The 23,394-nt window shown below is 39.7% G+C and overlaps 1 protein-coding gene across 7 annotated transcripts in view; it reads right to left on the minus strand.

The window, feature by feature from the left end:
• Positions 1 to 23,394, minus strand: part of CKAP5 (cytoskeleton associated protein 5) — a 54,814-nt gene that overhangs the window by 29,700 nt on the left and 1,720 nt on the right. For 5 of the 7 annotated variants that reach the window (XM_054197942.1, XM_054197939.1, XM_054197943.1 and 2 more), the window contains exons 2-14: positions 14,523 to 14,614; positions 13,786 to 13,979; positions 12,518 to 12,724; positions 9,863 to 10,034; positions 8,659 to 8,791; positions 8,266 to 8,369; positions 7,779 to 7,892; positions 7,437 to 7,541; positions 4,754 to 4,843; positions 4,482 to 4,646; positions 2,957 to 3,085; positions 1,849 to 2,031; positions 792 to 905 (exon numbers count right to left, since the gene is read on the minus strand). In XM_054197942.1, the coding sequence (XP_054053917.1) occupies positions 792 to 905; positions 1,849 to 2,031; positions 2,957 to 3,085; positions 4,482 to 4,646; positions 4,754 to 4,843; positions 7,437 to 7,541; positions 7,779 to 7,892; positions 8,266 to 8,369; positions 8,659 to 8,791; positions 9,863 to 10,034; positions 12,518 to 12,724; positions 13,786 to 13,979; positions 14,523 to 14,579 (1,767 nt within the window). In that variant the 5' untranslated portion in view covers positions 14,580 to 14,614. Of the gene's footprint in view, positions 1 to 791; positions 906 to 1,848; positions 2,032 to 2,956; positions 3,086 to 4,481; positions 4,647 to 4,753; positions 4,844 to 7,436; positions 7,542 to 7,778; positions 7,893 to 8,265; positions 8,370 to 8,658; positions 8,792 to 9,862; positions 10,035 to 12,517; positions 12,725 to 13,785; positions 13,980 to 14,522; positions 14,615 to 19,610; positions 19,630 to 20,936; positions 21,071 to 23,394 lie in introns of those variants that run through there. The other 2 variants (XM_054197940.1, XM_054197941.1) reach the window with 2 other exon arrangements.

Raw genomic sequence — 23,394 nt, forward strand, 5'->3', positions numbered from 1 at the left:
CAGGCAGTCAAAAATAACCCCGAGTAGCCACCATCTACTTATAGAATCAAACAGACATAACCTAAAATTTGCAAGATAATTTAGTATGAAGTCTGAATAAACCTTCACAGCAACGAATCAGTGGCTGACAAGGGTGGATGAAAGAAGACATATCTTGTGCATCCACTTTAGGAAAAATGAAGAATTAAAGTTATTTAGCATATGAAAAAAGGAAACTGTTTGACTACAGATAGCTTAGTTTACCTGGTTCCCTACCAAGAGGATAGGTAGACACTCAGTTAACATGCAGAACTCAATCGTTTTCTTGAAGTGTAGTTTAATATGAACAGCACAGAATAAACTTGCACTATTTTGTTTTATTATTACTGTAGTCTACTTCAGATTTCAATGTAAACTCCAAAATACTGTATTCTCAGGCTTTTAATACCAGACACCTTCAGCAAATCACGTATCTAAAGTTATGTATAAAGTAGTCATATTGTTATTTTTTTCACCTGTTCCTTGTTCAGGGACAACATGATATACCCTATTATATTAGCATGATTTATTGTTTATTGTCTTATATGGTCAGGTACCAACAGCAGCCCTGAAGAACAGGTGTATTTACCAGAATAAACTGAACAACCATCTTAACAGTTATGAATTCCATTTCTTTAAATGTATTGCTTTCCCTTGTCCTAACAAAAAATAACCCCAACTTCAATGAAAAATTCTGTAGTAGCTGAACAACTGATTAACCAAAGCTACTTATACAAAGGACTTCGTATTTCAGAAAATAGCAGAATACTCACAGAGAGCTCTGATTCAAATATTTCTTTGGTCTCAGGACCCTTCTTGCCTTTAGCCCCAGCACCTCCCATACCTGTGGCCGCAGCTGGTTTGCCTTTCTTGGGTGGGCCCCCGGGCTAGAAAGGAAATGGACAAGTTATCCAAGACCAAACAGGTCTCTAGTTCATCAGATAGCAAAAGAACTGCTGTTTTTTTCCACACTTCTACATTTTAATGTCAACAAATACATATCTCTCTAGTACTGTAACAGCTGTAGGGAAAGAAACAGTTTTCTGCTAGAGCTTATTTAATTTATGTGTTGCTTTCAGCCTACCAGGTTTTATAAAACACATACAGTAACACGGACACACAAGACAATGAAAGACAAAGAGGGAAATAACGTATGTATTTATGAAGGTTCAGGAAAAACAAATTAATCTATATGTTCTCCTATGGATACTGACTAGATATTAAACTTGTGACTGGTGTCTCTCTTCCAAGCTACCAGAGTATAAATAGATTTTAAAAAGTATGATCTATTCACTTCCAGGTTTCCCACCTGAAGAAATAAGAAGGGTATTACAAAGACCATCTATAGTGCTACTTAGGTCAATTTTTAAAATCCAAATAATCATTTTAAAGTAATACAGGCTAATGGTTCAAATTATTTACGGTAACAAACGAAAAAAGCACTGAAGAAAATACTAAACACTTAATTAGTAACCTTGCTAGTTATAAGAAGAGTTGTTGACCAGCCAAATATTACCATATCACCACGGAGCATGTTAACATTAGAACACATGAGGCTCTTCTGAATGCTTCCAGTGGTCTATCCCTATTTCAATATCAAAATCCAGTATTAAGATGTAAGTGATGAGACAGTTTGTATCATTAAAAACTGAGATTTCAACAAGTACGTTCTCGGAAAGTCCCAGATTCTTTTTGTTGTCGGGCTCACCTACTCCTACAAAAGGACAGTGATTCCTCAGTGGAAGGAGACGTTCAACAGGCCAGTAAGTAACTATTTGATGCTATCACAGACAACTGTGATTGTCAGACAATCTCTTGGCAGTCTCTTACCTTTGCAGTGGGTGCTTTTTTCAGTGATCCTGGTTTGGTTGCTGCATCTTTTGTTTCTTTATCTCCACTAGTCCCTGAAAGAGCAGGGGTCTTCCCAGTAACAGGCTTGCCTTCTTTTTTCTCAGCAGCTCCTCCTGTCTTTTTACCATAAACCAGTTCTACCTTCTCAGCACACTCTTTAATCTGACAAGCAGTTAAAGAAAAAAAAAAGAACAACGAGGGAAAAAAAGAAAAGTGCTGTTAAAGCTGTTTAGCTACCACAATTGGACGTCCCTTCAACAGCAGTAGCTCAAACTTGACTACTCTAGAAAAAACTTGAAGAGTTTAAGTTGTTTACTTCACAAAATCTTGTTATCCTGTGTTCTTTACAGTAGTAATGTTAGCCAGTCAATAGCATCAGCCATCGCTGTATTGCTAGAATAATTTTCCTAGCTCAAAACTAAGTGCATTTATACACATAGAAAGCATTGACATGCCCCTGATACTTATAGATGCTCTAAAGACCAATTCTTAGCACCTAAAATTATAAAATCATTCAGACCACAAACCTGTCATCTTATGCAAAAGCATGAAAACTTTGTTTTTGGAAAGTAAGTCTTTAATACCAAATCCTGTCTAGTAATATAGAATTAGACTATGTGGTTGTGACCTAAAAGCCTAAACTTTGTTTCAAACAGAGAAAACGTTCAAAACTAAACAAAACCCCACCAACAACCAACCAAAAAGACCCCAGACCAAACCTCACAACCCACCTCATAGATAATAAAGCTTCGAAGCCACACAGACACTTTGCACAAGAATGAAAAGATGCAATGTTAACATACTAATGCATTTTAGGTAGTGGAAGTCAAAGAAAAGATGCTTGATAATATAGCAAGAAATAAAGAGATTTCCAGATTTCCTGTAACATCAGTAATTTTTAAGTAAAAAATAAATTTTCAAAAAATCTGTGGTGGAAGTCATTAGCTAAAGCATCCTCTTTTGTCTTCTCTAGCCTAAAATGTATCTTAAATGGATAGAGACTCGGGGGGGGGGGGGTTGTTTGTTTGTTGGTTTTTTTGGGGGTTTTTTTTTTTTTTTTTTTAAACACTTATGATAACAAACTCACCCGGTCAAGCTTTAGTTTGTCTACATCTGCTAGAAAAGGATTCACAGCTTTCTCTCCAGCCACTTTCAAGGCAGTGCCTAATGCTTCAAATCCAGCATCTCTTACTTCAGGAGCAGAATCATTAATATGCTACAGAGAAAGACAACTCATATCATATGACTTGCAGCTCACATCTAAACAGATACTTAACTCCATCTTCTGTATAAATCCCCTCCCCTTTTTAAAAAATTACGTTTACTGCAGAATAATTTTTAACACTCCACTACAAAAAAAAAAGGTTGGTTTTCACTTCTGTTTTCCTATGTATTGATCAAGCCTACTGTTGTTCAGATATAGCCAGTTTCTCATCTTTGGATCTCTCCCACTACAAGAAGAGGGTAAACATTCATAGAATTGCCTAGGTTGGAAGGGACCTTTCAGGTCATCTAGTCCAACCACCAACCCAACGCTGACAAAAACCATCACTAAACTGTATCTCTAGGCACTATGTCTACCCATCTTTTAAGTAGTGACAGGGATGGAGACTCAACCACTTCCCTGGGCAGCCTGTTCCAATGCTTAATAACCCTCTCAAATTTTTTCCTAATATCCAGTCTAAACCTCCCCGGCACAACTTGAAGCCATTTCCTCTTGTCCTATCACCTGTTACTTGGCAGAAGAGACCGACCCCCGCCTCTCTACAACCTCCTTTCAGGTAGTTGTAGAGAGCAATAAGGTGTCCCCTCAGCCTCCTTTTCTCTGCAGGCTAAACAAACCCACCTCCCTCAGCCACTCCTCATAAGACTCCAGATGCCTCATCAGCCTTGTTGCCCTTCTCTGGACACACTCCAGCACATCAACGTCCTTCTTGTAGTGAGGGGCCCAAAACTAGACACAGTACTCAAGCTGGGGCCTCACCAGTGCCAAGTACAGGGGGACAAGCACTTCCCTAGTCCTACTCACCATACTGTGGTGTGCTTTAAAATGGTCATGCTTTAATAGATACTGCAACACCATGAAAGTTCACAAGGAGTCTGAAGCTCTGAACCCTGTTCAAATCTCCGTTTTTGAAACCAGCGATATTTCACATAACAAGGAAAGGGCTATTTTGCCATGAGAAGAAAGTATACATCATTATCATTTATACTGATAAATACTCTAGCGTAACTGCAGTCTATAAATCAATGATGGTTCTTTTATTCATGGTAAGTGAACAGCTTTCCAACAAAAGTTTGCTAGAGTTTGCAAGAAGTGACACAGTGCCCAGAAGTTTGAGTTAAAAATAAATCACTGTCTTAATCTATTATAAATTTGGCGAGTCTTCAGTTTCAGATACACTAAGAAAAAGGAGACTAAACTGTTCCCGTGACTGACAGTCATCTCCAAGTTTGACGTGAGTCAAAAGTAACTCTAATGGCTACACAGCACACAAGAACTTTCTAGTCCTTGCACTGGCAGAAGGGTCTTCCTCCCAAATGAATCCGACGCTTCACAACAACAGTGATCGAGTCAATGACAGGAAGAGTACCAATGCCTCTTTCTTTACCTTGAGAAGTGCAGCACAGAAAGGTTTTAACAGGCTTTTTGGCAGAGTAGAAGGTGTGCAGTGACGGAAGCTTCTTGCAATGAAAAGGGATGTTTGTTGCTTAATTGTTGGGTTTTTGTTGTCCATCACTGCCAACACATCTTCACTTATGTTCTGCAATGTGGTCTACAGTGTTGGATAAAGAAGTCATTAGTTTCAGTAAAGCAAGAGAAAGGCAATCAAAATTAGAGACCAATTAGAAAGACAATGGGAAAATTGTCACTCTTACTTACTGTAAGAAAGATTGCATCAATGGCCTCCTGCAGTGCCTGCACTACCTGAGGCTTTTTCTCTTTAAATTTCTCCAAGATTGTTGGAACAACCTATGGAAAAGCAAAAAAGAAACAAAGAAGTCAATCCACTCTTCACTAATGTAACTGGAAAGCCTGACAGTCTGCTCCTTGGTATTTTGCAGAGAAGCAAATAATGCAAACATCACTGACGCCCCCTCCAGGGGTACACAACAGCAGTATGAACTGTTTATTCTAGCTGATCTCCAATGTTAAATTCATTCCAGTCAACCTATTGCAAAAATATAGATTTTTTTTTAACAATTTCACAGGAAAGCTAAATAAGAGGCAGATATACAAGTTCACATAATTACCTATGAGTACTCTGGCTCTACTGGTTTGTAACACAGAGCAACAGAATGGAAATAAACAATTTCACAGAACAGAGTACTGTAAGAATCCAAGAAGGTACATAACCTGTCCCCTCTTTCCCAGCTTCCTAACAGTACTCAGCATGGCCCACCAAGAAGCCCTCATTTGACCCACAGCTGACAAGACCATGGTTCCAAAGCAACCTGAATCCTTCCTGGAGAATATTTTTCAGGTCTATCACCTTGAAAAAGCACACCTGACACTAAACCATGCCATACTGGCATTTTTTTCACAGCAATTTATACCCAGCCTAGCTGCTCTGTCAGTTACTGATGAAAAATAAAATAAATAATTTTTTTTAAAAAACAAAGAAAAAATAAAACCAGCAGATATTCTTATGTGCAAGTAATATGAGCAGCTCCATTTAAACATTGTCTCTGTAACAGTAAGAACTTCTGTCAGTGAGACTGAAACATGCAGAGCTTTTAATTGTGGAAAGCAGGCTATTTACAGTATTTTCATAAATGTAATGTGGTTCATAGTTTAGGAGTCTAGTGCCTTACAGAAGTTATAAGCTCTTACATAATACAAAATGGATTTTCCACAGATAATGCTTTCTACTCAGAAGGTGACTATGATATCTCAACCCCTTGCAACATGCAGTGACCTAGGCTCAGCTGGTATCCTTTGCTGGGCTGCAACTTGTAAATTCCCTGTTCTTGTAAAATTCCCAGTTCACAAAGACTTTAGCACTAAAAAAACCCCCTTCGATTAATACAGAATAGCACCATGAAGACCCTCACATGTGCTACTGCAGGTGCTAGACACCCCTAAGCCCAACAGAGAACAAAGTCACAGGAAGAAGATATTTAAAAACATTAAGTCTCTGTTTTAGAAAATGCTGACAGCTAGAATGAGTATTTTTAAGGAGCCGTTTCCTTCGTGAGAAAGGGAGGGAGGAAGAAAAATCAGTTCAGGGCCCCAAAGGCAGCCAACAAGAGGTGAAGTTGGGCCACACGCACTCAATTACAGTGAGTAGTATGGTTCTACGCTTGACTTCATCACTCTTGTTTTAACAGAGCCTGCAGACTGTAACATTACAGTCCTATATTTAACTAATAGAGCTTATAATAATCCCACAATTCTAGCAATAGTCTGGTTTATAACACTTTAAAAGCCCACTCTCAGGAGAAATCTACATCTTCCTTACTAGTAAATAAATTCATCAAGCAAAATCAAGTGAACTGGTAAAATGAGCACTGAGATTATGCAATTCATAGCTACCATTACAGTACTGAGAAAAGTCATCTTCTCAACGCCATTTGCTTGGCAACCGTGGAGCTATACCCTTATTTCAGAAGCTCAGCTTTTTCAATACTAACTCTGTAGCTATGAGGGTTAACCTTTAAAACACAAATCGAGTGTAAACAGATGTAAGAATGCTTCTTACAACTACGGACAGCTTTCAGAATGAAAGAGACTTTCTATAAACTGTTGTTCAGAGTTTGAGAGATTTGAATGTTTCTGAAGCAGCGAGATTCAGTCACTTTCCAATTCATCACAAAATGTAACACTACCAGTAGGCAGACACATCAGCTACCTCTTATCACAAGAAAAAAAATGATTGAGCAGGTTAAAGAACACAACAACAGAGACTTGAGAAACAAGGGAGATAACTGCAACTAAGTAACAGCTCCTTTTCTTCCCAGGGATTGGTGAAGCTTCCTCATATACCCCGACATTAGCTGTTGGGAAGAGAAGAGTAGCAAAGGAGAACAGCACTGAACTACATCACCAGAACGTTTTGGTACCAAAAATCTCAGTAGTTTGGGTATTTACAGCAGTCAAAAAAAACCCCCCACAAGACACAAACAAAAAGCCCACCACCAACCACCCCCTCACATTCAAAAAGACCCACCCAACCTAAAACATACATCATGGAGCTGCTAAGTAGAATTCAGGTTCAGAAGCTACTTTTTCCACTGTGGCCTACAAATGCATTTCTGTGGGTGCATCTCGAGGATGAGGTAATGTAAATAACATTCATTTCATGGCAGAGTAATTCAGAGTTGTTTTAGTACAGAAAATTTGCAATAGTAAGCTTCATGTTGCTGAACGTGAACAAACAAGAGATCTTGGCAGATATTTCACTGCTTGCTCCATTAAGGGGTAGGTAAGCATTCATAATTGTACAAAGAATACCTTTGATAAATACCAAGGTTTGACAGAGGCGGGGGAGGGGGGGGGAAGTAGTAAAGTATTTCCTGGTGTCCAGCATCAATGAAAAAAGAAAAAAGTACATACTCTTACTTACATGCCCTGCATACTGTCCAAATTTCTTTCGGAGGCCAGCAGCTAGTCCAGCAAGGCATTTGGCAGCCAAAGCAACTAACATAACATTTGTGTCCTTTCCAACAACCTGAAGAGAAAAAGCAAAACAAAACAAAGGAGTTAAAGACTCTGAAAAATCCAAGTTTCAGAGACTTCGAAGAATTTCTTAGAGTAGTCAGTGTGCCATTGATTGGGTTATTTCCACCGTTGTTCCGGCTAATAATTTTCTACTCAGGAGTATTCTTTCAACTGTAATTTTTAAAGTATAATACAAATAAGTTACAAAAAAATATTAAGCCATATGTGGACTCTGGGTTTTATTTACCTTTTTGAGAACTTTCACCAAGTCTGCATAGTCTCCTGATTCTAATTTGGGATTTTTCACCAGCAGTTCAACAGCTTCTAGGGCTTCTTTCCTTTCTTGCCACTTTTTTGCTTCCTGCAGAGCAAATTTACATTCATTGATAAATGCAAACACTTTTAGAGAAGCATACTTGCCACAAACCATAGATTTTAAAATTTAATTTTTATCCTGAGAAAGCCAAAGTCGCCCTACGGTTCAACATCAATAACTGCAATGAAATATGAAATACAGTCCTTTCCCAGCACATATCTCAGCTCCTTAAAATTACAGCTTTCTTGCTGGTAAATCAAATTTTGAGACTTATTTATGATAGTCTATATTTTACTTACACTAGTCTGCTATTATCCATGTAGCATTAAAGCATACATTGCTGAATGCCAGTAAGTCTTAAGACGCATTAGCTCCACATGTCATAGAATTAACTGGTAGTATTTAAGTTTATGCTTACTATTTTCTCATAGAAGTCTTTGGGAAGCTTGGAAAGAATTTCTACAGCTTCAAGCAACTCATATGCATCTACTTGTGGTACCGCCTCTTCCTCATCATCATCTCCTGCAATCGCAAGAAAGAAAAATATAAGCAGAGTGACAAATGAAATTTTGACTACAGCGCACCTAAGGCCCATTACTTAAGAAGTACTATCAGCAGTTGTGATTTTGGTATTCCAAAGGACAGATACTCTTTCATATAAAGTTTTTGCCCCAGCCACGTTTTCTTGTGTACTGCATCCCACGTGTTTTGCACCAGTTTGAATAAAAGCACTTTTACAGTTTCATGCATTCTTTCTCAAAAAATGTACCTGTGATACACTTCCCAATGTAACTCAGATTAAATAATTTACCTCCATCTGCATCTCCTCCAACTGCCTGCTGCTGCTCAAATTTTGCTTTCAGTTCCTGTTGGGAACGCAGGAACCTGGTCTGCTTCGGAGCAGCTGATGACACTTTGACCCACTCTTCTTCCAGTTCTTTTAGCTGTCAAAAGGGAAAAGAATCATTGTATCAGAGACATTTTGGACATACCCCAAGACAAGCAATGCTTCATGGAAACCAATGGAGTTTTCCCATTTCAAAGCCAAGATAGCACTACCTTTCAAGTTCTTTCTTCTGCCACCAAAGTAATGGCTTCCCCTTCACATGCACTGTTCAGAAACTTTTGACCAAGTATATCCACAGAACCACATATCATGAACAAAAACAGCAGTGCAAAGCATTTACATAAGAACAATCAGAATGGTGTGTCTCCTCTGTAGAAGCTTTAAAATAAAAATGGCTGAGCATGAAGGAAAATCTTTTTGTTACGGCCATGCTATTATTACACACTAAAATTAAGATGAAACAAACATGTTCAGCTACATTTGATGAGACAGTTTGTTGGGGTTTTTTTGGTTTTTTTTTTTAGTTTGTTTGGTTTTTTTTAATTATTTTTTAAAACATGCCTTTTCACAGCAAGCTCCTGTTTTCCACCTGAACACTATTAACTCAAGTGGGTAGGGGGGAGGGTTGCATAAATAATTTATAGATTTTTAAAATAACAGAGTGATCCATCTCCAATAGCATAGTTCTCTATTATAAAGTAACGCCACTTCCTGAAGTGGAACAGTCACATCCTGAGCACCACCAGAACAAATCTGAAGGGCTGCAAAGAGGGAAAAAAATTCAGGAAAAAAGAAACCGAGAAGGAAAATGGTTAACTTGAAGACTTACAGTGAAAGGGTCTTTTATAAGGGTAACCATTTGCCCTTGCATTAGGTCTTCAAGAAATACCATTCTACTTCTCAAATTCTCTCCTCAGTTTCAATATGATGCTTCCCCCCTCAACTTCACATGTATTCAGAGCAACAAAGCATTTTCACAATTTCTTAACAAATAACAAAGAGGGACTAAAGTTCTAGGTAAAGTTGCAAAATAAAACTAACAAATAACGTTGCTGTTACAAAAAAATTCCAGCTATGATTTTAAGAATGCCCAACACCACAGGATCAGGGAGGGCGAGCAGAGAAGTGTTTTCTCAAATGTTTGGATACAGAACCACTTTCTGCCTACCTGAACAGAATTTATGTTCTGCAATGGAGGTCTCAGAGCATCCCTTATCCAACGGTATATCTCCACAGCAAGGAGTTTGGCTTCATCTCGAACAGCCTTTTCCCGCGACTCAAAAAGTTTTGGCAATACTTTAATGATTGGCTTCAGTGAGATTATTTTTGAACCAAATTCACTGAAAGTTAAAAACATGGAATAGTATCAGTGTCCAGGTAGGAACCAAAGAGTGATCCACAAATAATTATTACTTTTTTTTTTTTAAATCTATGGAACGCTTCCAGTGTACATTTAGAGATTGTGTCATTTACTCAAATCATTATTATAGTTATTATTTTGTGAAGCTACTAAGCTACTGTAAAATTTAAAGAATATTTGCCCTATCATAATTACCCTCCACGCCCAGCTTGGAATTACAAAATCAGGCCTCTGAAAGTACTTCAAAGCACTTAATCCAATCTGCTGCTTAAATCTGTTCCCTTGCCGGGGGGTGGGAAAGAAAAAAGAAAAAGAAAAAGGCGTCCCTAGACCAAAATTTGTATGACCTACTTTTTTTTTTAAAATCAGAATAGAATCTCCTTTGTCTATCCTTGGAGGCAAACGGCAGTAAAAGCATTAGTCATTTTCGCTGTTGTTGGATCAGATAATTATAGTGAGCCTGGGTCATCTTCAGAAAAAAATACACGTGTTGAAATATGTGCTGCTGAAAGGACACATAAAACAAGTTTCCCCAGACAATCGCCCTTCCCTGTCAGCAGATTCTACATCTTGTTAAACTTAATACACTGAACTTCCTTTTTCAATCACTGATGAATGAGAAGAACTTTTTTTTCATACAAAGAGTAAAGTTAACTGCTACAGTTCTTAAAACATCATATCTAAATCACCTCAGAAGACATGGGTTGGTTTTTTTTTTTGATTCAGAAGCATTTCTTTTCCGTGAGAATTCTGAATTAACTTTTCCAATCACACTACTACTTCTGCTTCCCTCCAATCACGTATCACATGAAAAAGCTAGTAAAGATGGCTGCTCAGAAACCAAAACGTACATGTCTCATCTCACTTTCCAAAGATTCTAATGCTAAACGTTTTATTGCCAAGCCCACTTTGAGAAATACTAAGTATTGACCTGCAAAAGGGGCTCCAGTCTTAGAAACAGCACAACTTAAATGCAGAATACGAATAAACAAATTGCACAAGAATTTTATTTGTCTACCATGACTCAAATAAAGAGCATATTAGGAAAAGTGCCTATGCAAATTCTCATATTCTCCAATTCATATAATATTACCCAATTCATACACCACCACAGGAAAGAACCTTAGCACAAGGTAAAAAGCACCAGAAGCTAAACTAGTTACGCACTCAGGTTACCCACCTAGGTACAATGCAAATTTTGTTATCAATGCAGAAACCCTGTCAAAAATAGGTAGCAACACAGCTCAGAAGCAGAAGATGAAAGCTAAGTCAATAGGGTTCCATGAATTAATTTGATCTTGCCATTTCAAAGATAATAAAATACTGCATATGAAAAAAATTGGCAGATCTGGCACATTTGTATAGACATAGTTAGCTGAAAGATACTGAGGAAGGTTATGTAGGTTTCTAATTACACTTTACTGTTAAAAGGACATTTGATTAGATAAGGCAATTTAAAATAGCTAAAATACATTCTAAATGTAGGACAGTAGTGTCACGCAGTAGCAGCACAGGTAATGTGCTAAACCCAATGCTTTATTTTGACTTCTATTACAGAAGCCTGAAACAATTAGGTTAACAAGAATTATCTACATATATGCTTCAGCAAGTTCTCTAAAAAATACCTAAGACAATCTCCATCTATATTATACAATTGTCACATGAACTCAGGAAAAAAGTATCCTGCCCATTAATACTGAAGTTATCTGTTTCCTTTTAAAAAAAAAAATAAATTTAAGATACAGTGAATTATATATATACGAAGTATAAGAATTTGATAAAACCCCATTATTTTTCACCCAACTCACGAAGACAGCAAACATACTTGAAGTGGAAGAAAAAAAATAAATCTAAGCTTGAAACCACCTACCTCATCTTAATTAAAGTGGATTTGATTTTTAGGGACGATTATCAGCTTTTCTTTTTAATAAAGAAATTATCATACGGACAATGGAAGCTTACTGTGCACTGAGGTTTCTTTCTTTTTCCTTTCTTCCAAAAACACACACAGTGTGCCCAATTAAAGATGCTCACATCAGTGAGGAAAACAGTGGATTTTTTTTTTTTTAAAAAAAGGTTTTTTTAATAAAGACTACATTTTAGTTTTCCTATCAGTGAGTTTACTTCTGCTATTCAGAAGAGAAGCTCCACAGACTGGAACAAGACAACCTAAGCCAGCTCTTCTTTCAGAGGTCCATTGTGAAAATGGAAGTCTGGTAAACAGTTGCCATGAATGAAAGTGATCCAGATGAGCCTCATACAACAAAGACTTGCCTCACATCTAACAAATCCCGTGATGCTCTCAACTGTTGTTGTCAAAAAATATCAGTTCAGTTAAGATACATCCTATTCAACAATAACAAGGGCCTGCTAAAAAGACTCAAGCAACAAATTAGACTCTATATACTGCTGGGGTGAGGGGGCGGCAGGGAACAAACCACAAACTAAAAACTAAAAGCTTACCTTAGTGCTTTCCTCAGTGTTTCTATACATGCCACTATGATTTTCGGGTTTTTGTTGTCCAGACCCTTTAGTAATTCTTCTTGTACTGCCTCACCTTTTTCAATTTCTATATACATTAGACATATATCTAGACCCAGCTCTTTTGCTCTGGCTTTTGGCTGATTGAACACTTTATTTACAACTCCAGATGCTACTTCTCCTGTTGTCCTGAAAGAAGAGAGAATGTTATTTTTGGAACATTAAGTGAAGCAGGTCTTCCACACCATTATCAAAAAAGCACACACAACACACACAAAACATGGATTAAAACTCAGCAAGTCCTCATACAACAGGGACTAAAATTTAAGTTAACTCTGAAGGTAATTTTTTTGTAAGAGGCAATTGCAACCTCTAGTTTAATCAAAACAACTCCTGCAGATTGAATGCTAGTTACTTGTTCCTAACGCTGAACTATACCAGACAGTGACTAGTAGACATTTTCTCAAAAGTGCATTCATTAACATACATTAGTTAAGGTCCACAAATAAATGCCATTTCCTGGAATTCCATACGTTAGTTAGCTAACATATGGCAATGGTACATAATCACAGCACACTATCTATTTCAAAGCTTCCAATCAACCAAATCAAGGGGTTTGGAAGGTTGTTAAGTTTTTAAACAAAGCCTTGAGTTTGTTTATTTGTGTTGGTTTTTTTTTTTAAATAAGATTTATTCATTTAATCAGGTCACAAAGTCAGTGCACCAAAGCACAGACTTGGCCAATTAGTTGTTTTTATTTCACCCTTGGGAGTACAGGCTATTTCATGGGATAGACTACAGCGAAATACTAACAAACATGTAAAGAAACTGGCAGATATGAAGATTCATATTGGTTAAGTTGGATGCAACACCGCATAAACATAACAACATTTTATTTCATGAATGAATTACACTAATATGTCCTAAAAAGGCTCCCTGTATGTACAGACTGTTTCAGTCAAACAAGAACAGGGATTCCAGTTCACAGCACCTACACCACCAAATTACTGATTCCCTTTCTCTACCATTTCAGGAATCTTTACTACTGCCTTTAAAAGTTTCTTTGAACATTGTAAGCAATTTCTGACAAGTTAATATGCACATGGAGGCCATCTATAAGGGAAGTCTACCATTCAGCAAATTCTCTGAATCAGAAAGCAAGCTCTGCTCTCAACAGCAAAGACCAGAACTGTGAGAGGCCACATTAAACTGTCATAGAAGCCTACTAATAGCAAGAAAAGGATACTTACTTCCCAGCTACGTGAGCATTTTCAACGTAAGCAAGCGCCGCTTCCAGACCTTTCAACTGAGCCACTGCATTGGAGTCTGTCACAAATTTTTTTATCAATCCAAGATACTTGGACCATTCAGGGCTCTTTTCATCGTCTATCTTCTGGAAGAGCTTAAGGGCTTCTTCATAACCATTTAATCTAGCTTTCCACAGCTGAAAGCAGAAATCAGACATTTAAATATTGTGCTAATACAATCTTAAATCACCAATTTCGAAAAATTCTTCAATCATAGTTGAAATTGTGCAGAGTAAACTGGCACGTGCAAGATTTCTCTTCAATGACTATATGAATAACATGCAGCAGGACAAAATACTTATTCTTCTGCCAAGAATGATCTGGCTAGAGAGATGCCAGCCTTTCCCACTGCTCTTCATAAGCTCTAACAATCACTGATGAGTAGGTGGGAGGCCAACAATAGTTTCAGCTACAGATGAGTAATTTCTTCACATGAATGAGGGCACTGATCTTTCAGTGCACAAGCTTACGCCATACAGATTATCATACTACTAAATTCTGCTCAAGAAATGTTATTCAGCCTTTAAGTTGGATAGAACTGATGCCGTTTCAGACCTGTTATCCGCATGCTGTGCAGCTGTCAAGATTACTTAACTATGGTGTACCTAGATAGGGGAGTACCACAGAATCACTGCAGCAGAGATATACAGCAAGCCAAACCCAAAGACAAGATCTCCTACCTTGTGTTCACATTTCTGGTCAATGGGCAGTTTCATCCACTCACTGTCGTCCCCCATTGTAACTCAGGTTCTCTCTATAATTACAGTTACTCCTGTGCAGATAGAGACAAGTTAGAACATAGGAAAATATATGTAAGGTGCTACAACACAACATACTTCTACTTAAAAAAAAAAAACAAAACAAAACAAAGACAGTTCTGTAGCAAATCTACTGCTAATGTGCAACCCACTCTCACATGCTTGTAATTATATTTAGATATACATTGCTAAGACCAGACCACTATTCTGTTTGCCCTGGAAGGCTACCAGAAGCCATTAAAGATTAGAGAGGAGTGCAATTTGTAATATGTCAAACACTAGAAGTCTCAGTCTGTGAAAGCTTCAGTAAGCAGACAAGGCATGCAAAATATAACCTCATCTAAGCTTGAGGAAGAATGTACTATGATTAAGGCGCTGAGACGAAATGAGTACACATCAACACTAGAAAACTGACTTTTACTGACACATGCTTTTGGCAACAGGTGCCATGAATCAGTGTCAAAAAATAATCCGGTGCTCGTGTAAGGACAGCCATTTTACCAGCTTTACAAACAACGCAACTGAAATGAACAGTACTGCAAGAAGAACAGAACCCATTTTTGCAAGCTGGCCACTTTATGCCCTAATTCTAATGTAGCTTGCATCAGCAACTGGCATCAAGAGATCAATTTCTTACCACATGTAGGGCTCAAATCCTTACTCGTTCAAGTTCCTAAGTGTTTTCCTCCTTTCCCCCCACCCTTTCCTTTTTATTAAAATACAGATACTGAGCATTAGGGTATGAGAGATAAGACCTTAGGCTCAGTGGCCACCTCAGACACATTGTACAACTAACCTAACTGCTCAGAGAATAACAAGAGAATAATGCCTCATGCGGGGAGATCAGCAAAATTAAAATAGCAGCAGTGAGAGAGCTCCCACCATTATTTGTACAAACAAAAAATCAAACCTGAGGAGGAGTAACACATTCCAGCATACCAGTTCAAATGCATAGACAAAGATGACCAAAACTCTAAAAACTGGCCAGCATATACAACAACTTATCACTAGAGGCATATAAATACACCATACTAGCAGAATACTCCTAACACAATCTCAGCCTATGCCAGCAAAACTGCATACTTTAACCTACAAAGCATTTCACCTAATGTACAGAGGTTCTCTGCAGAAAATTAACCCCTAGAATCAGGAGCGTAATTTCACTGGTGTAAGTTAATATAAGCAAGTTCTCCACAGCCTTCTGTCAGCCACACGATGCTAACATACAGCTAACTTGGACAGCAAAATTAGGTTAGCAACAGGCTACAGTAAAACCAATCTTTTTTTCTGCCTTATTCGATTAGCTAGAAGATACTTGAGAAAAGAACAACCCATACCCCAAATAATTTAAAAAAACAAAACAAACCCATACCAGCTACCAACAACACACTCACACTGAACTACCTTAAACTTACCTTAAATATTTATAAGTTCCTATGGATGTTAATACTCGTCTCCCTACAATTGCATAAACCTACTGATTTACCCAATGGCAAGATAGTGAAAGTCAATGTCAGGACAGAAGTTGGCTACACATATAAACAAACCTATTCAAGTGTTATTATGGTTTGTCTTTCTCATTTCACTAACAGTGATGTGGGAACTTTTCCGTGACACCAGCACAGTTGCACAGTGGTACTGAGAAGTTTGCTTTTTCAGAAAATTAAAAAAAAAAATTAAATGAAAAAAAATCATTAAGAGGGCCAAAGATGAGGACTTAATTAACCCCTAGAACTATAAACCATTGAGAATGAAGGGATCACTCTGCTCATTATGTAAGAAACGAAGTACACAGAAGCAAGGCTACCTAAAGCCCATTCTAGCAAACCATTAATTCTGGTACACTATCTTTTAAAATGTGCAACTTATTAAAAAAAAAAGCTCTGGGTTAAATACTGGTCACACCATCCCTCCATGTCCGGAATTGACAAAAAAAGGTACTCTGACTTAAAAGTTACAATAAAAATAAAACTCAAGTTTTGAAATGCCATACCAAAACCATACAATCATAAGAGGTCAACAGGGCAAGCGAGTTACTACATCTTTTTGCATCAAAGTCCTACCAGCTTTTTGCAATGCAGGCCACTTTCATCTGTTTAAACTCTTCTGAAACTCCACTGCTTTCTTTTTCTCTGCCCAAACCCCTCATTTGTTGTCTTATCCCTTCCTTCAGTCTACTGAGAGTTTAACATCAGCACCATCAGGAAAGACACAGCTTTGCCAGTATAGGCTGTGTTTGCTTTATGAATACCTTCATCTTAACGTACCAGTACAGAAATAACGGAGTACTTCCCAGCGTGGATGTGGAAGACAAATAGATCTAGTAGTCTCCTCTCAAACTCACACATGCCTTTGCCAAGAATAAGCAGAATGAACTTAAGAGGAAGTTATGTAAGTCACTTCCAAATCTCGCTCGGAAACTTGGAGATAATTCAAGCCATTACCTGTATATATTATTTTGTTGAGAAAAACGTAAGGAACCAATGAAAGGACAATAGTTATTCACAAAGAAAACAGAAAAATAAGTAAAGCGCTAATGCACCTGCCAGCAGCAGAAACACCAGAATAAAGGGGTTTGACACCTGTACCAAGATAGACCCCCATCTACATTCTGGTCATTTAGAAAACTCAGCAGCATGAGCTTCCTAATTCAACAATAAAAAGAAACATTTATTTCTCTGCAGAAATCTATTCTGCCAAGGAAAATTTTATTGTAGGACAGTGACTACCTTACTACAGTCCTAAAATCAGTTCAAACCCTAAAGTCAGGAGCAACTCTATTAAAAAAATGTTGTCCATTGCAAGGCTGATACTGATTTACAAATGCTTTTACGCTTACACATATCCAGCAGTTCATTGCTACAAAGCATGACCTCTTGCTTGCACACCCTCGTGTAAGTTACAGAATCTAGAAGAAAAGGATCTAAAATTTCCCTTCCCAACATCACAATGTCCTCAACCTGTGGTGGGGGGAATAGGGAACACAATGATGGGACAGACACAGTGAAGGGAGACGGACGACCATGAAACTGTGTATTTTCTCACCCATTTTTTCAGTTTGGTCAAGTCACTTCCTCTACTATTTTTAGTTGTAACATCTACAATCCTTACTTCAATTAAAAAATGGGTTAAGTTGCCTTCTGTGCCGAATCCGGTATCTAAAAATAGCGATAACATTATACTTTCTCCCTGCCCCCCCCAATAACTTTTCCTTTTAGGACAAACAGTTTATCAGAAAGTATTCCATGGTCACAGAGGGAGTGCTCCTTCTTAAACATCCCTTCTTTCTAGCTTCATCACTGCTCACGCCTGTCCTAATGCCAAGATCTTATACTGTCTATGTCTTGCATTTACCAGAATAAAACTGTTGTTTCTCCCTTCAATTAAGTCACTGGGTTCTGTATGTTCATAGAATATCCCACATTTGACAAAAAGGTGGGTTTTTTTTAAAGCTTCTCTGTCTGCAAAGACATGCAAACCTCCAGCCATTACTTCTCAACACCCAAATAGCAAGTAGCCTCATTATACGATAATGCAGCTAAATTATGTTATGTTATAACTAGTGAATTTGCAGCAATGAAGTGTTTGACCTACATAGCTTTCTTGTTACCACAACTCAGAACAAACAGATTTAAATCTTTCAGTAACAATATTCACTTTGGTAGAAAACAGAAAACAAGACCTCTGAAGTGACTGAACCACCAAAAATAAGTTTTGTGAGAAAGGTTTGTTATTAACATGGTCAATACAACATTTACAAAAGCAAGTCAGCTGAGGAATCTGCAATGGAGATGAATAACAAATCCTCCCTGACAGCTCTTGGCAGGACAAGTTCTTATATTATGGGGCAGTGAGAAAATGAAGACCATCCAGGAAAGAAAAGGATGTCTTTCAAAGGGAGACCACGAAAAAGCAGCAAGTGCAGAAAATATTTACAAGGCAGCAGAAATGCAAGAATTTCAAATGTAAAAGTGACAATTCCCCACTGAATATAAGTAAGTTTAGGAAGCAAATTTATCAGCACATTAAGAGATTATGGAAAAGTGTCCATACATGAACATTTGAATTAACTACGCACTGCTCTGAACAGCTCCTCCTCAGCTTCTAAATAAATGCTTTCTCTGATACAATTTTGAGGGATGAATAGCATCAACCTTACAGCTTCACGGGGTACCACTAAAGAAAATCCTTTCATTGTAAACATCCTAAAATGTGTTTTATTTTGAAGTATACATTTATCACCTAACACTATATTTTATCATGGTTTCAGCTTCCAGACCATTTTTACAGAAAATGTGCAATGGCAAACTAGGAAGCAATTTTATGCTAAACAAAACCAGATGTTTATTGATACTGTCTACTTCTCCTTACTCACTTCCATCTATTGAATATCACCGTTACACAAGAACGGCATCAAGCATTTTGATATTTTGAAAGCTTCTCAGAAACGTTACTCAAAAGAGTAAGTTCCAAGAAAGCAAGACAGGCCTTTTTAAAAGAAAAAAAAAAAAATGTTTGAAATGTTCTCATACAGTAGGGCATATACTTGGAGAGCATATAGCTGTATATCACATTTCAGATGAAACTATACTTCTCACTACTGACAGAGAACTAATCAGTTCTTTGTCAGTACAGCCTACAGTTTTCCTAGCAGAAAAATTTGTATTTGTTTAATGGCAGTTTTGGGTCATATGTGCTCTTTGGCTCTGAAATAATGAAGTTTCACTTTCTTAGAAATTTAGGCTAGCATGTTTTAGGTATTTGCCAGCTAAACCCTCCCATCAGATACAATATAAGGTAGCTCAGAAAAAAGGTTGAAAAATTCAAGTAATCATAACATAGTTCATTTTTTCTTTTAAACAACACCTAGACACACTAAGTATTTTGAAAAGCACACAAATCTAAGAACTACAGCCTAATCGGTCAGTAAAATAATGCAATGACTTTAGTAAATTCCACATAATCACAAGGAAATTTGAAGTCCAACTACCAATCCTAAACTGCAGATACCTGCAAAAGCAGCAGTCAGAAGAACTTTCAGTCAGACTGTAAACATGCTTTCCAGCTTCAGTCCACATCTTTTGATGACACACAAAAGAACAAGAGGTTAAAAAAAAACCCACAGAACATTATTTGCTGCTTAAGCAATAAAAATTTCCTAAGGTTTTAAAGGTTGGCATTTTCAATTAAAAGATTAATTACAAGTTGCGAGATACACAGACTCTTGATGAAAGGAAAGCAGGACTTCAGAATAATGAAAAAGAAAAGAAATAGGAAAAATGCATGCTAAAAAAGAATTGCTTTGGAGGTTGTGGAGTAGATGGCAGCTGAGAGAAGCTACTGCCTCAGGAGCAATGAAATGGCATTCAAGAATAAACAGCATTAAATTCTCTCTTGCCTGCTCTAACTCATATGTCCTAACTCAGCTCAGTGACATCTTAATAGCACAAATGGCAAGTTACTGGTAAGGGAGATAGATACTTAATTTCTCTGGAAAAATATGTTTTAATACATGGTCTCCAAAAGTAACTAAGGCCATTCTTTTTCATGCACCTAAAAGCGAGAGACAACGCAAAGTAAACTGACCTTCTGCTACAGCTAAGAGCAAAAGCAATTTCTTACTGCATGGGTAAGCCTGGAGTGAAGCCAGTCTTATAGACCAGAGGGGGCAAGAGGGAAAAGGGCAACCCACGAGCAAGTTTGTGTGTGCTGACATAATCCTAAGGGTCGCCAGATGGAGTAAAAGATGTCAGTAAGGCCGTGCTTATTAGCTGCAAACTCCTCCATCCTTCAAGGTGTTTACAAAGCGCAGGCATGGAAAAGCTCATGTAACGTTCTTTAAAAGGATGGCCTGAAGTGCTGATGGAGGAAAGCACCCGTGGAGACATCATACCCCAGGACCGACCGCTAGCCCCCTCCTTCTCCACGGGAAGCCCCCTCCTACACGGCAGCACGGCCCTCCCTCCCCATCCCCCGACCTATCAGTGCCCCCGCCATGCCCAGCACCTTCCAGAAGAGCACCCCTCCACTTCGCCACGCTCCGCCACTGGCTCCCCGCCCGCAGCCCCAGATGTCCCCGTTCCCCTCCTCCCCCGGCCGCCGAGGGCCCCATCAGCCCCGCACGCCGCAGCCCGGGGAGGTTTCCCGTTCCGCGGCGGCACCGTGTATCTGGCAGCAGGCCGCGGCCGGGGCAGCGGCGGGCCGGCAGCGGCGGAGCAGGCCGCCCGCCCGGCATTGTCTCTACCCGCCGCCCCCGCCCGAGGGCCGGACCGGACCGGGCTGGGCCAGGCCGCACCAGCGCCGCCGCGGCTCCGCCGGGCCTCGCCGGACACTCACCCTGACAGCTCCGGGCCGGCTCCGCGGCGACAGCGGGCGGGGAGCCGCCAGGCCGGGCCGAGCCAAGCCCCTCCCCGCCGACGGGCGGGGCTCGGGGCGCCACGGCCGCACCTGGGCGGGAGCCGGCCCGCGCCGGGGCCAGACAAAGGCGGGCAGGGCAGGGCAGAGCCGGGCGGCCGGCCCCGCCGCGCTCCCCCCACGGCAGCCCCGGCCGCGCCGCACCCTCCTGCCCTCCCCCGCCGAGGAGCCCGCCCGCCTTCCCTCCCCCGCGGGGCCGGGCACACGCATCCCCCCGCGCCGCCGGTGCGCGGGCGGCAGCGGGCGCTCCCCGGCCCCTGCTCTGCGGCTAGGCAGGGGCCACCGGGACGCGGTGGCCGGTCACCAGCTTGGCCCGCCAGGCCTGCAGTTCTCCTGAGTCATGTCCCTGAACACCCCTAGCCGGCAGAACAATTATTCTTGTAACGGAGGTAGCTGCGGTCATATTCCAGCATGGAGCAGACATTATCGCAGGCCACCATCATCCAGCAATCCCTAATTGAAGAAGGGAGCAGTTCTGAAACGCAACAGAAGGAATGAGGCCTTCTGTGAAGGACGAGAAACACGGTACCTTCTGAAGGAGGAATGAATGATTAGCCTGGCACCATATCATCATCACATTTCATGTTCTGCTGCAAGATGTGTAATGACAGTGCTCCGGCGGAGCTGATTCATCAGCAATCTCTCTAGCCCATCACCTGACATTTTGAGATGCCTTTTCTAAAGTGACAATAGCAATTCAGGAAGCTGGCATAATGGAAACTGGGTGTCAACGGCTTCCTCCTGAGAAGAGCATCAAGCCCTGCAAGGCTGTGTTTCTTCAGACATCTTTTTGAATAGCTGAAGAAAGACACCTCTTCTAGGCGCTGCAGCACCAGCCACGCTCCCCGCTGAATAATCGTCCAAGTTACTTCTTCTACCATCTCAACCTCCCCCCTGCAACAGGGAGGCACAAACGTGCACAACGGCTTCTGCTTTTCAGTGTCTGACATTCACAGGCCCGGAGCTGTCATAGAGACAACCCCAAACAACGCGCAACTGCGCAGGCCAAGAGACTCTTTCTTCACACAAGCCACAGCAACGCTTCCCAGTGCAAGGCAATGTTTAATTTAAACACAAGGGTACAAGGCTTTTCCCATGTCACACTTTAGAACTCCACCCCTATAAGATGAGCCACCAGAACAGCCTACAACAAAGCATCAGCAACACCGTATCCGTCTTAAAACTGTGTTGTCTTGAAACCAACCATTCTGTTACAGGTGCAAACAGCTTTAATGCCATCCTACTCTGGCAGAGACTTCACACACAATTTACATTAAATAGTTTACAAACAAATTAGCAATGCAAGTTTATACATTTCTTTCAAAAAACAGAAAAGGACATCTACTGGTGCCAAGGAACAGAGGATAGGAAAGGGAAAAAAAAAAAGGGAACCAGATGATCACTGACCATGATATTGAAAACCCTAATTAGAAGGTTTACAATATTTACATCTCTCGAGGGTCCTTCAAGTCATACGTCCTACACAACAAAATCTTCCAAATTAGATACTTAAGCTTGAGAGACAGTTATCTCTATTCCACAAAACATTCAGAGCAGTTTCTAATTGTATGTACTGTTCAAGATGTTCATAAGTGATCTATAAAAAGGGGCGAACAGAGGTGTTACAGTTTGCGGATGACACAATTAATCAGGGTAGCAAGAAAAAAAGAAAAAAGGATCAACTGAAAGAGCTTACAACAAGCCAAGTGAATCTCAGCTGTAAATTTATCACCTAACACACAGTGATGCACAAGAGAGGAACAACTTTTAACATTAGACTGGAAGTCGGGTTCTCTGGGCTGACTATTAAATGGGAACAAGGCCTTACCGGTTTAACAGACATCAGCACAAGAACATCAGCTGCACCGTGGCAGACCAGGTTTGCAGAAGCAGAGGCCCAGGTTACACAAGTGGCCCCCATCAGGGCCAGGACACGAGCCAGCATGGAAGGGGAGTCCCACCACATACAAGCCACATGTGCTCCAGAGTGAAGAATCACATTCCATTACCATGCACTCACATTTTTATATTAGAACATCAAACGAGAAGTCTCATATCAGTACAAATTTAAAGCAGCCTGACTGCTCTAATTCCCATGCTTCTGAAATCCAAGCTTCATTTATTTTTGCGCAGGTGTCACATAAGTATTTTCTTCCACAGCGGACCCCCTAGTTAATGTTCCCAACGATGCATTCTTGAGAATTAACTTCAATACATCTACAAAGATTTATTTAGCATCAGTTTGTTGTACTTTAAGGCCATTCTTTTGTTGATTCTGCTTTGATATATCACTCTCTCAATGTTGCTTAAAAAGTTTAACCCTATTGCAACTCTTGGGGGAGGGGGGGAAAGAAGATGCATCTCTAAGTTTTAAATGTAG

Source organism: Rissa tridactyla, chromosome 4 (genome assembly GCF_028500815.1).
Source record: "Rissa tridactyla isolate bRisTri1 chromosome 4, bRisTri1.patW.cur.20221130, whole genome shotgun sequence".
In the NCBI taxonomy this organism is placed as follows: Eukaryota; Metazoa; Chordata; class Aves; order Charadriiformes; family Laridae; genus Rissa; species Rissa tridactyla.